The following is a 13,633-nucleotide window of genomic DNA, read 5'->3' on the forward strand; positions in this document are numbered from 1 at the left end:
AAATGGTAGTTTTTTCCCCTTGAGAGATTGACATATTTCATTGAATTATTATTAAATTTCATTTATACATATTGCTTTCTTGAGAGAAACTTAAGTTGTTTCAAATATCACTTGGTCGTCTGCAAAGAGTAAGGTATCTAAGATGAAATCATTTCTATATGAATCCTTCTTTGTTGGTAAACGTCACTTCTTTGATTAGTCAAAGAATCGAGGTTTACCTTCATATATAAATAACAGGAGAAAGAGAGTCTTCGTAGCTCAGTGGAAGTGGGGGTTACATTCTTCAGCGTTAAACCCCCCGAAGAAAGAGCATCGAGAATTCAATTCTAGTCGCTGACGAGAGGAACTTTTTTTAAGCCGTCTTTCGACCGGTCATAGAGTTAGTCGAACTCTGACATGGGAAAGCGGGATTTTTCTGCTGGTAACTCAGGTTTTCACCCCTTAAACTCAAGAAAATCGACCGTAGAACCCACACTATTTTCAGACATTAAAAAATTGGGTTAGGATTAGGGCCCGAGATGGCTGCACGTGTTGAATCGTCACTTCACTGCGGGAACCTTAATGATAGCCTTGGGCCAGCTATATCAGATTGGCTACCAGTGGAGACTTAACCACCCACTCGGTCTCCAAAAATGTTAGATAGGGCTGAAACGGCCTCACCTCTTTCCTATATGGAAATAAAAGGCGTTAGCTGATTTTTTTAATTATAATAGGGTAATGACTTTTTGACAATTATAGGATAATGTGATATAGGGAACGGAAATTTTCATATTTTCATGATAATGATTTAGATGCTAATATTTGCAGTAATAGGATGATGAGACGAAGTGATCCACTAACTTCGAAGCTAGAGTTAGATGTTCTGAAGCCGTTGGGATTAACGACTGATTGAACTTTTTTTCCCTTTTTTCTTTTTATTAGCGTTTCTTGCTGTGGTTAATATGTTTTATGTGAAATGTATAGTAACTGCTGCGGTTTTATGTATGCTGATATAATTTCCATAGTTAGGCTTTTAATGTTCTATAACTGTTCAGATGTGTTACCGTATATGGCAAGTCGTTATGTGGGTATAAGATTCTTCCTTACAGTGGCTCCATACAAACTGTTATAACCCATGGTCATGTATTGGATTGTGTTTGGTCTAGTTATGCGATACGTTTCTCTGTAATTATAGTATGCGTTGTTGAAACAATATCTTAGGAACAGTACGTAGTGTCTTAGATTCTTTATATTAGATTCTTTATCTTAGGAACAGTACGTAGTGTCTTAGAATCTTCAGGATTATGCGTTTTGCCATTATGGATTCGATCATTTCCTGGTGCGTGTGGTGTGTCACTAATGCACCGTTGAAACGATTCTTCGGTAAAGTCTTTCTGAATTTGATAAGTGAATGTTTGCTGTATTCGCGCTTATTATAAATTCCATGAGATGTGAGTTTTTTTTTATGTTGGTTGGTATCATATATTTTGCGTCAAATGGTTTTGCAGCAATAGTGCATAGTTTGTTATGAAGATATTCTATATGTATCGTCCATTTAAGGTTGTTGTCCATGTATAAACTGAGGTATTTAGCGTGTGTTACGGGTGTGATTTTGGAGCAGTGGAAGTTTCCATGGTTAATGCAATGGTATGTGTGACTATATATCGTTACTGGTGCAGGCTTTAAAATTCACGGATTCATTATTATTAGCCTTTGTGTTAGTGCTATTTACTCTAATAATTGAATTGCGGTAGAAGTAGCTGGTTGTTTGATTTAGGTCATGTTGTGCTTCTGAGAGTGCAGTATTTATGTCTGTGTGTCTTGTTAGAAGTCCTGTGTCGTGTGGCATTGATATATTTCATTTTGTATAGTCATGTTTTGAATGTCATTTATGTATATATTGAACAGTGTGGGTGATAAAATTGCTCCTTGAGGGACGCCGTGCTGCATTTGTATATTCCGGCTGTAATATACGCCTATTTTTGTTACTTGCAATATTATTATTATTATTATTATTATTATTATTATTATTATTATTATTATTATTATTACGGGCAGCCCCAAGGAGTCCTTGGACTCATCGAGGGAGGCCGTAACATCATGTCAAGAACTATTCAACATTTCCACGGTAATGTATCATACTTCACTTGAACTCATTTACAGTCATGGCACACACAACAGACTGGCAGCTTATTCCACTCATTTACCACTCTCCAAGTAAAAAACCTAGCTATAACACATTTGCTAACCACACTCTTCCCAAGCTTCCATGGATGGCCCATAGTCCTCCAATTACCAGTCCTATTCTCAAAAATATCTTATGAATTAATCTTATAGAAATCCTTCAGTAATTTGAATGTCTCAATCACATCACCCCTTTTTGGCCTATCAACCAATTTCTGCAGCCCACAAATCTTCAACCTGTTCTTGTAAGGTTCATTCCATAGTCCTGCTATTATCTTGGTCACTCGTCTCTGGATCCTCTCCACCTCCTCCCCATCGAGAAGAAACCCTGGCGCCCATATCTAGGCACAGTAGTCTAGATGGGGTCTTATCAAGGCTCGATACAGAGGAACAATAACCTGTTTGTCACTGCTTGTTAAAGTATTTTTCAGAAGCCAAGTGATTCGATGAGCTGATTTAGACACTTTTGCAATGTGCCCCCCGAAACTTCAGCTCCCTATCGACCAACACTCCCAAATACCTAACCTCATCAATCTCCTGGAGAACGGTTCCATCAATGTGATATACTGCTGCTAAACTTTTCACCCCAAAATGCATAACCTTACACATTGCCACATTAAATTGACATTAATTTTTCTCAGCCCAGTCCTCCAAATTATCCAAATCATCTTGCAAAATTATGACATCCTGTGCACTCACTACTGCTCTACCAAACTTTGCATCATCAGCAAACAAGTGAACACTTCCTCTCAGATCCTTTCTTATATCGTTAATGAACAAATTGAAAATTAGTGGTCCAAGAACAGTACCCTGTGGCACACCACTAGTTAAATGCCGTTTTTTGGACTCTGCTCCTGAATAAACCACTCTGATATCTCTCCATCAACCACCCTCCTATCCATTTCATCAACCCTATATCCATCTCTATATGCTGCAGTTTACTGATTAGAATTCCATGTGGTATCTTGTCAAAGACCTTTGCAAGGTCCAGTAGAATCACTGTAAACCCATTACCCTTATCCAGTTCAGCGGTCACTGTGTTATAAAACGTGAGAGACTTACTGAGGTATGATCTACCCTTCAGAAAACCATGTTGTTGCCATCCCCATACAGTATCCAATTTCATCTATCGAATCCTGTAATTTTTTCTTGACTATTTTCTCCAAGACCTTCACAACAAGTCCTGATATGCTGATCGGCCGGTAATTTTCAACAGCAGTCTTGAAACCTCCTTTATGCAGTGGAACTAATTTCCCCTCTTTCCAACATCTTGGGATTAATCCAGACCTGAGAATTAAATTAAACAAAATGGTCAAAGCCAGTGACAATTCTTTAGTTGCTTCTCGTACGACACGAGCTGCTATATCCCGCAGATGAATTGACATTGAGGTTTTGTACTATTTACTATTCACCTCCACTTCATTCACCACAATTCCCGTATAAGCTGTTGTTTCTTCCATTTCTGCAATGTCAGAGAAATAAACTGTGGTCTGGAAGTGCCAACCAAGGCCAAAAATTCTTCCTTCTTGTTCCTAACACTCCTAGCATTACTATACATGAATTGTAGAAATATATATGAATTGCAGACCTCCGTTGGCTCCATTCCTACCTTGATGCCTTATACTAATTATCCTATTCTCATTTGTTGTCCTTATTCGCTCGGGCATATTATACTCATTCGTACACTCAACTGCCTCCCAAAAGTCTGCATATCTACTTCCCCACCCATTAATAAATCTAGTTTCCCTGATTCTGCACATCCACTTCATTCAACAACACTTTTTCAAGTCTCCTTACACCGAATCTATTGAAATGCAAGCCATCCATCTTATAGAGATCCTTTCACCCATCGAACTCACTCCACACGTCCACAAATTCCACACCACTCGTCATGCATAACCCACGCATAAAGTCATTTGCAATTATGGCCCTCCTCCTAAACTCATCATTGTCATACCGCAGCAAAAGACTAATCATCCTAACTCTCTCACTCTTTTCTTTTGCTACCTGAAACAATTCATTCAGATCCTCTATCATTTCCATTTTATCTCCTTTCAAATCATTCGTACCTACCGCAACTATTATTTCTTTCACTCTTTGATTTTGCTCCCTAATAGACTCACTTACGTTCTTAATAGTCGCATCAGGTTGATACAAGTTTGTCTAATTCTCTACTATCACACCTCGTACTAACGAATCTCCATACAGCACTCGCTACTTCATTTTGTTTACATTCACAATCATACTATTATTTTTCCTATCATACTTTTTTTATTGGCTGGTACACTCGGTAGACATTTATGCTTACACTCCAGCTGCCTCTCTGCTCTATGTATAGCTCCGCTCAATAGCGCGATCTCACTCATTGCATCTATCTCATCTTTTTTATTATCTGTTAAACCATTAATTTGCTCTGTATTAATACTTCATTCACACTTTCTACATTCACCCCCTTACAGCTCTCTGGTACAACCTCGCAATTTCTTATGATATCGCTATTTTCTACATTACGAAATTTGACAAAAATATCACACTCACGACCTGAAACACTCTTTAATTCCTCATTTTCCTTACATTTTCTGCACACATTGTCTCCACTATCATCATCTAACCATACTCCAACCTCTTTCCGCAACTCACACATTTCGCAGATAGTACACTGAATAATCTCCTTTATGTTACCTTTATTGAACAAAGATAGCGAACCATTATTACTAGCCGCCATTTTTCTTCTTATCGGAGATATGTGCTATAGTATCTTATAGAATTACTAATTGAAACAACACTAAAATACTCACTAAGATGCGAAAAGCAAACAAAATTACGTAATATTCAAGCAAAATTGTCAATGATAACTTAAAATAACACTTATCTTATCAGGAGCGCTCAAAAAACACTGCACACCACGAGTTCCTCTAGCGGCCGACGAACATATTATTATTAGTATATTTATTTGTCACTTCCAGGGAGTCCAAAGACTCATCGAGGGAGGTCATCTACTATACAACTCTGTCTCCACCATTCACAATCCACCAACTGACGCAACTACACCAACGCCATCTCTCGCCGACCACCACCACTAGAATTTCCACGGACAATCATACAAATATCCATGCTTACAGCGGGATTCGAAACCGCAGCTTTTTGGCTGGGTAGCGGATACGGTTACCACTCGGCCAGCCAGGCTGGCCATATATCTGTGAGATAATTCCAAAACATGTAATAAGAGAGAGATTGCATAACATCTCTTTTCGTAAGATCATGGAGTATGAGGATAGCAAATTTGTTTTTATCAAGAGATTTATTTATTTCGTTTGTAATGTCCTCTAATAACATAGTCGTGCTCTTCGTTTTTTGGAAAACCTTACTGCTTTTGTGAGATACTGCTATATTTCTGAAAGTAATTTTGTAGTCTTATGTGCATTATTTTTTCAAGAAGTTTAGAGATGACAGGCAAGTTTGCTGTTGCTCTGTAATTTTGAACGTCATTTCTTTTTCCATGTTGTAAATAGGTGTAACTAACGCGGTTTTTAGTTGTTTGGGATTAGCGCCGGTGTCGAATATCATGTTCACAAGTTTGAGTAATTCAGGGTTTATTTGTTCAAAATCTGATTTTTTCAATTCCTGTACTCATCTTTTGCTTTTATTGTGAGAGAACATCTTTTAGTTGCACTGTGCATACAGCATGAAAGAACATAGTTTGCTATTGAACTTGGTTTAATAGTTTTCTGTTCGGTTTAATGAGGAGAGTTTTCCTTTTTTTCCTTCTTTTTTTGAGTTGTATGATGTTGTTTGTATAGGCGTAGTTAAATAATTCTGGTTCTTCAGGTGAAGAACCAGAAGGTTCTTCACCTGACCGGAATTTTTTTGGTGTTAAAATATTGTGGGAAGGTTTTCCTTTTTCGAGATAATAGTTCATTAAGTGTAGACCATAATAATAAAAATAATTAAATCAGCTAACGTGTTTTATTCCTTGCAAGGAGTAGGCAAAGCCGTTTTAGCCCTCTCTAACTGTTGGAGACTAAGGGGACAGTTCAGTCTTCACCGATAGCCAATTAGAGATAGTTGGCTCAAGACTATCAGTAATTATACATGGCGTCGGAAATTAATGTCTGAATATAGTCTGTGTTCTACGATCGATTTTCTTGAATTTACGGGACGAAAAACCCGAGTTTCCGGCAGAAAAACCCGCTTTCCTGTGTCAGAGATCGACTAACTCGGAAACCGGTCGAAAAAAGGCTTAGTAAAAGTTCCTGTAGTCAGGGACTAAAATCGAACTTACAAAGCTCTCTCTTCGGAAGATTTAGCGCCGTGGAAGGAATATATCATCTCCGCTGAGTATATTTTATTAAACTAATAAGAAATAAATACGTACTAGTAAAAATAAATACATCATAGATATATATATCGCATTTTTACATAAGCTTTAACCTTTAAGGGTATCACTATTTGTTGCAAGTAATTGATTTCCTGAATTTAATTCTGTGAGACATTAACGGTGAATAGTTGCATGACACTAATTACATTATTGGTTACATTCAAGTTTTAACTCTTAATACTTTTGTTTTACTGCAATTGACTATTTACTTGTTAGGTCTTTTAACACATCGATATTCGATTACACATTCATGCTTTAGGCATAAGAAAATTGGTCATCTGCAAAGGCAATGTGTGGAACCAAAATGCAAGAATTGTCTTCGCATTGGACATAGGAGTGTACCAGAAGTATATATGTCTCTGTTTTAAGGAGGAAAGTGGATGATCAGGAAATGAATTAAATAGAAGTGGAAAATGACGCTCAAGATAAGAAAACAGCAATAAAGTCCCAAACACAAGAAGAAATGATTCAGGATAAGAAAGTTATATCATGGGAAAGTATTCAGAAAAATTCTCATCTTCTGATAGAAATTACCGGAAAAACTGAAGAGAAAATTGAAACAGAAGATGATAAAAACTGTCCAGGAACACTGGAAGATGATGCCACAACATAATCTGAAATAACCACGAAAAATGAGGAAAGTATTAAAAAGCAAAATAATAAAAAAATACTTGGAAACAGAATCTGAATAAGAGATTTAAAAAATTGGAAAAACTGATGAAAGTATTATAAAGCAAAATAGAAAAAGTATAAATACACTGAGTACAGAATCTCGACAGGAACAGGAAATCGAAATAATTCAAATTGAGAAAAATGAAGAGACAAAGAATGTTCCTGAAACTACTGGCAGCATTAAAATGCATAGAGGAATAAAGTGTACATCACCAGTGATAACCAGTGGCCTTTGTAATCCAAAACAGAGCAGGATGAAAATAAACGTCACTCCAAATATTACCAGAGGAAGAAATAAAAAAAGGCAATAAAAAAAGAAAGCTGTATAAATAAAAATAATAAATAAGACACAGTATCAAAGTTATGGGCCTAAATTGTAATGGTCTAAATCACAGAGATACTCAAAATTATTAGTAAACCAAATATTTAAATCTTTTCCAGATATCATAATGCTACAAAATTTTGCTCTATAGTACCCACACAAAATTTGGAAAAAATAATAACTATGCATTAGATATTAATTCACGAATTTGCTAATAAAAATAACAGTGATGGACTGATAACTGTAATAAAACGCAACACGGACATTCAGTTAATTTCTCATAACCTACCCATCGAGCATAAAGTATTCCAATCAGAGATAATTGTAGAAAACAAGGTATGCACATTTGTTAATGTATATGGACCAACAAATTCTGCAAAAGAAAAAATAAAAAAATTGGAAAAGAATGAAACATCATCTATTGCAAAAAAACATTACCATAAAGCAGGGGACATGAACTTTATAGAAAATAAGGTAAAAGACCACGAGAAAATAACTGAATTACTACAAAAGGAACACACTAACAACTTTATTAAAGACTGTGGACTTACTAATGGTTTCAGGTTTTTATGTTCGATGAAGAAAAAAAATTCACCCACGGTCCAGGCAATTCATCTAGAATAGATAGAATTTACCATTCAATCCATTTAGGAACAATTGTAAAGAGCATTAAACATACCTGAGTTGTATTCATTGATCACCACATGGTAGATGCTAAACTTCGGCATTCCCAAAAAGAAAAAAACAAAAACATTTATTAATCGGAACTTTCCATTATAGAAATTCAATGAAAATGAAAAGCTATCAACAGAAAGTTAATTTAATACCGAAGTAGAAACTATAATAGTAGAAGCAGAAAAACACAAAAAAATGCAATCAGTGCGTGGGAAATATTTAAATTAAATATCAAAAAGGCTATACGAATAGCAAGTAGAATAAAGAACTAGCTAAAGAGAGAACAGGAAGAAGAAGAAGCGAAGCAAACTTGCTAGCTTATGCTGATGACATAACACTCATTCTAGAAAATGAAAAATCCATGGAGGAAACAATGAGAATATTGGACTCCTTTGCAAAGGCTTCAGCTCTTAGGGTGAACGTGATGAAGTCTTGCTGTTCGGCGACTGGAAAAAGGTACCTAAAATACCTGTGGGAATGTCGAGAAAAAACTACATGCCAGTATTAGGAATAAAAATTGGAGGCCCAGACACATATGTAGATCAATGGAAAGAGTCGTATGAAGCCATATTTAAAAATACTAATATGCGAAATATACACCTTTCCGCGAGAGGCAAAGCTAGGATTTACAGCATTTATTTAGCCTCTCCACTGTTGTACAAATACATAACATTCCATACCACGGACAATGAGCAAATAAAATTCATAGGCTCTTTGCGACATACATGTGAACCAATGTACCGTACAATACTCTTCCACGAAATAAAAGCTGGAGGTCTCAATCTAGTCAATATACACCTAAAAACATTGATAATCAGAGCCATAACTGCAGTAAAAGCATATAAAAATTCATATCATGGATACGCAATTGCTTTTCTATAAAAATGCCTTCCTGACAAAGTCATTAGCTCTCTACCTTCGATTAAAAACAGACCACCAGGAATGTTCACTGAAATGGCTGAAAGATACCGGTTTATAGAAAAATTACGGCATTGAGAAGTTATTACATACCCAATCAAGAGCAATATATGCAAAGTTATCTAGAACGATTTTTCCAATAAAGTACTTCAGATTTTTTTTTTTTTTTGAGATCAAACTAAGTTCAGTTTTAAATACCGTATCTCATCTTCCAATAAGTCCTTTTTATAAAGCATTTTTCTTTAAAGTTCATCATGGATGTTTGATAACTAAAATGGGTTGTGGCAAAGGATATGTGGCAAAGGCATTGGATAGTCTTGCAATCTGTCAATTCTGTAAACAGCTAGAAACACGTTACCACATGATGATTTATTGTAAAAAAGAAAGCAGAAGAAATCTGAAGTCTTGTGAAACAATGGATGCCACAGAATCAAATAATAAATGAAAATCTAATATTTTGGCTAAACGAGAAAAAGTAAAGCAGAGTAAAAATAATCATATTTATTATAACTATATATACTATTTGGACATACAGGTGTGACCATATGTATGACAGAACAGGCGGTAAAAATATCCATACAAAGTTCCATAGATACTTCCAACATGTCATGAGAAACTCTATCCTTTAAAAAAGATGAACGCAGAGGAATAGGAGTCCTTAGGAATTCACTTCGCATAAAATTAACCTTTCAGATAGCTGAACAGGAAGAACCGTTATATATAAGGGTTTAGTGTGTGTGTGTGTGTGTGTGTGTGTGACACAGAGAGAGAGAGAGAGAGAGAGCGCATCAGTTAACAAGACAATTTCTGGAATGCCATCTCCACTGAACTACACAGCTCGCACTAATAATATTATTATTATCTAAGACCACATGGAGTCAAACCTCATCTGGGAGGTCCTTTTATCATACAAACATATCATACCGTGCTTTAAACGCACTCAAATTCTCTGCAGACACCACACTCTCAGGCAAGGCATTCCAATCATTCACAACTCTGCATGAAAAAACCTTGCTTCTCACTCCCCTACTCACACCCTCTTTATTTATTTTCCAGGGATGACCTCTGGTTTTCCCCTGATCCTCCACTATTTTCTGAAGAACCTCTCTAGCATTGATCCTATAACAACCCCTTAATAATATTTAGACCTCTATCATATCTACCCTCTTCCTCCTGTCCACCAGACTGCAGGTTGCATCTTCTCAGTCTTTCCTCATACTCGACATTCAAATTAGAAACTACCTTAGTCAGTCACATCTGGACCCTTTCTAACATCAATTCATCCTTCTGAAAACCAGGTGACTAAATCTGGCCACAATAGTCCATGTGTGGCCTAATCAAAGCCTTACACAATGGAACAAGAATCTCCCTACTTCTACAAGTCAGTGTCCTCTGCTTCATTCCCAGAAGCCTTTGTGTTTTTGAGTTGTCTTCACAATTTTGGCTATGTGTCACCTAAATTTCAGATCCTTATCCACTATCATCCCCAGATCTCTTATTTCCTCCACCTCCAAAATACATCTTCACCAAGCATATATTCTGCATCCCATTTTTGTTTTCCAAATTTTGAAACCTTACATTTTGCAACATTAAACTCGCATCCACATTCCCGTGCCCAATCACTCAATTTATTCATGTCTTTTTGTAAGGCCACAACATCTCCTCAACTCTTCATGGTTCGTCCCAACTTTGAATCATCTGCTAACAACTGATTATCTGCATCCAAATCTTCACCAATATCATTAATATACAAGTTAAACAGCAACAGCCCTAAAACAAACCCCTGAAGCACACCAGTAGTAACTTTCCTTTTCCTGGATATTGCTCCCCCATACACAACTTGTTCATATCTATCAGATAGCCAGTCTCCAATCCAATGTACCAATGTAATATCCAATCCCATCCATTCTAGTTTGACTATCAACTTATCATGCGGCAATCTATCAAAAGCCTTTGCAAAATCTAAGTATATTACTTTGTATCCTTCTCCTCTGTCCATGGAAGCAGTCACCTAATTGTAATAAATAAGTCGATTACTAAAGCATGACCTGCCTTTAGTAAATCCATGCTGTCCATGAAAGATAATACCATTGTTGTCAACCCAATTCTAGATCTGTGAGAACTATCACAAGCTTCTCCAGCAACTTAACTACAACACCTGATACACAGATAGGCCTATAGTTTGATGCTTGAGTTCTATCACCTCCTTGATGAAGTGGCACAATCTTGCCCTCCTTCACTCCTTAGGAACTTGATCCAGTACAAGACCCATATTAAAAAATGTGTCAAGGCCGGTCAACTCCCTGCCTCATTCTTTCAGAATACGTGGTGATATATAGTTTGTTCAACTCCCCATACACCTCTTGCTCACTTACAGTCAGTCTCTTCCCCATCATCAACTGCTCTCAATCTCTCCATGAAGTCGCATACACAAGACTGAAAGACCTTTATGAATTTCTCATTAAGTAGCTCCACCACACCTTCTACAATAGCTGTCTTTATACCATTTTCTCCAATCAATGTCATCCTCCCATAAATATATATATATATATATATATATACACAAAGTTTTTTTACCTTGGGTATAATATATGTTAAAGATACCAAGTTATTTTAAACCTGGTTTTTACTCCATTTCCCAAGTAAGCAAACAGACAAATAAGTCAAGTTTTCGCCTGCATGTAATGCAAGTCTAACTGACCCGTAAAGTAGTACAAGTCCAGGCAACTCGTGGTAAAGTTAGAATAAGCTCTGATCACTATTCTTAATTATCTGACTAAGCCTGGCTCCCACTGATGAGACCTCATTAAAGGTCGAAACCGGTCTGGATAGTGGCCCCTTGCCTTTAATGCATAGCATCATACATCTCCTCAAGTATATGGGCTTTGCATTAAGGGTAAATATTAAGAATAGTGATTAGAGCTTATTCTAACTTTACCACGAGTTGCCTGGACTTGTACTACTTTACGGGTCAGTTAGACTTGCATTACATGTAGGCGCAAACTTGACTTATTTGTCTGTTTGCTTACTTGGGAAATGGAGTAAAAACCAGGTTTAAAATAACTTGGTATCTTTAACACACACACACACACACACACACACACACACATATATATATATATATATATATATATATATATATATATATATATATATATATATATATATATATATATATATATATATATATATATATATATATATACACTCCCAAGAATGTTACTTAAGTTGAGATTTATGTTGGAAGCATATTCAAATATTCCTGATATTATAAATTATTTGGGGATGCATAGAGATATTTTCCTTTGCGTAGGAGGGGTTTTTGAAATGGCAATCAATAGCAATTCAGACTGTTTGCTTCGAATGGCATTTAAAGTCTACAAAAGTGCTATTATTTTTTTAAAAAGAAGTTATTGAAAGCATCTGGTATTATCGTTGGTAGATGATATTATGAAATTATAATGATGTTTTAGAATGATATAATTTGATACTATGGATTTATGCTACGAACTTGAAACAAAATCGTTTTGGAGCGATGATATTCCATCCCTCTTAATTAGGTATGTATATAGCCGGATGTTTGGAGACTGCTTATTTATTTAAAATTTGAAACGCTATGTATCAGACTCCCATGTATTATATTATATATTTGGAAAAAACGTTTCCTCACTGAGTCGTATTGTCAGATTTCAAGTAGCGTGTGTATCATATTTGTTTTCAAGTACTATTTGAGAGATTCGTTTTTATTGATTACACATAATTAATGAAAGCCATACCTCGATTATTACTTTCTGCATTTCACAAATAATTATATATTATTAATACTGTTATTATTATTATTATACGGGGACCTCCATGTAGTGTGAATACATCGGGGAAACCGAAACTATTCCACACAATCTGTCATACCTCTCCATGAACTCATTAACAGGCAGCGCTTTCACAACTGACTCTGGCAACCCATTCCATTCACTCACACCTCTCCAAGAGAAAAATTTTAATCCTCACATTCCTACAAACCGCACTTTTACTCAGTTTCCAGGAATGATCTTCTGTTCCATCCCCTCTATCCAAGTGCTGAAATATTTCCCCAGCATCAATCCCATAAAACCCATTAAATAACTTAAATATTAATATCATAATAATATATCCTCAATCTATCCTCATGTAATGCATTCCACAAACCACTTACCATCACAGTCACTCATTTCTGAGTTCTCTCCACTTCTTCCTCATCCCTAAGAAACTCAGGTGACCAGACCATAGCACAGTAATTCAGATGTGGATGTATCAAGGCTTTATAAAGGGAATAACAACTTCCTTATTTCTTCATGTTGGTATCATCATCTTCAATAGCCAAGTAATCTAATGAGCAACTATGGCAACCTTAGTAACATTGCCCTCTAAGCTAGCTTCTACTCTCTGTCTCTACCACCACTTCTAAATACCTAGCTTCATGTATTTCTTGGAGTAGGGTTCCATGAATGTGGTACACAGCTTGTAAT

The 13,633-nt window shown here is 36.1% G+C and overlaps 1 protein-coding gene across 4 annotated transcripts in view; it reads left to right on the top strand.

Annotated features, from left to right (window-relative positions):
• The first annotated feature begins 12,490 nt into the window (after positions 1–12,490).
• The window catches only part of LOC150096328 (protein AMN1 homolog), a 164,024-nt gene continuing 162,881 nt past the window's right edge, over positions 12,491–13,633 (top strand). For all 4 annotated transcript variants that reach the window (XR_016549951.1, XR_016549950.1, XM_090409358.1 and 1 more), the window contains exon 1: positions 12,491–12,688. Coding sequence is in view for 2 of the 4 variants with exons in the window: in XM_090409358.1 (XP_090265484.1) it covers positions 12,621–12,688 (68 nt within the window). In the remaining 2 variants the exon portion in view is untranslated. The remainder of the gene's footprint in view (positions 12,689–13,633) is intronic.

This window comes from Typopeltis vanoorti, chromosome 19, assembly GCF_054136105.1.
Source record: "Typopeltis vanoorti isolate ZY-2024b chromosome 19, IOZ_Tvanoo_1.0, whole genome shotgun sequence".
NCBI classification, from domain to species: Eukaryota; Metazoa; Arthropoda; class Arachnida; order Uropygi; family Thelyphonidae; genus Typopeltis; species Typopeltis vanoorti.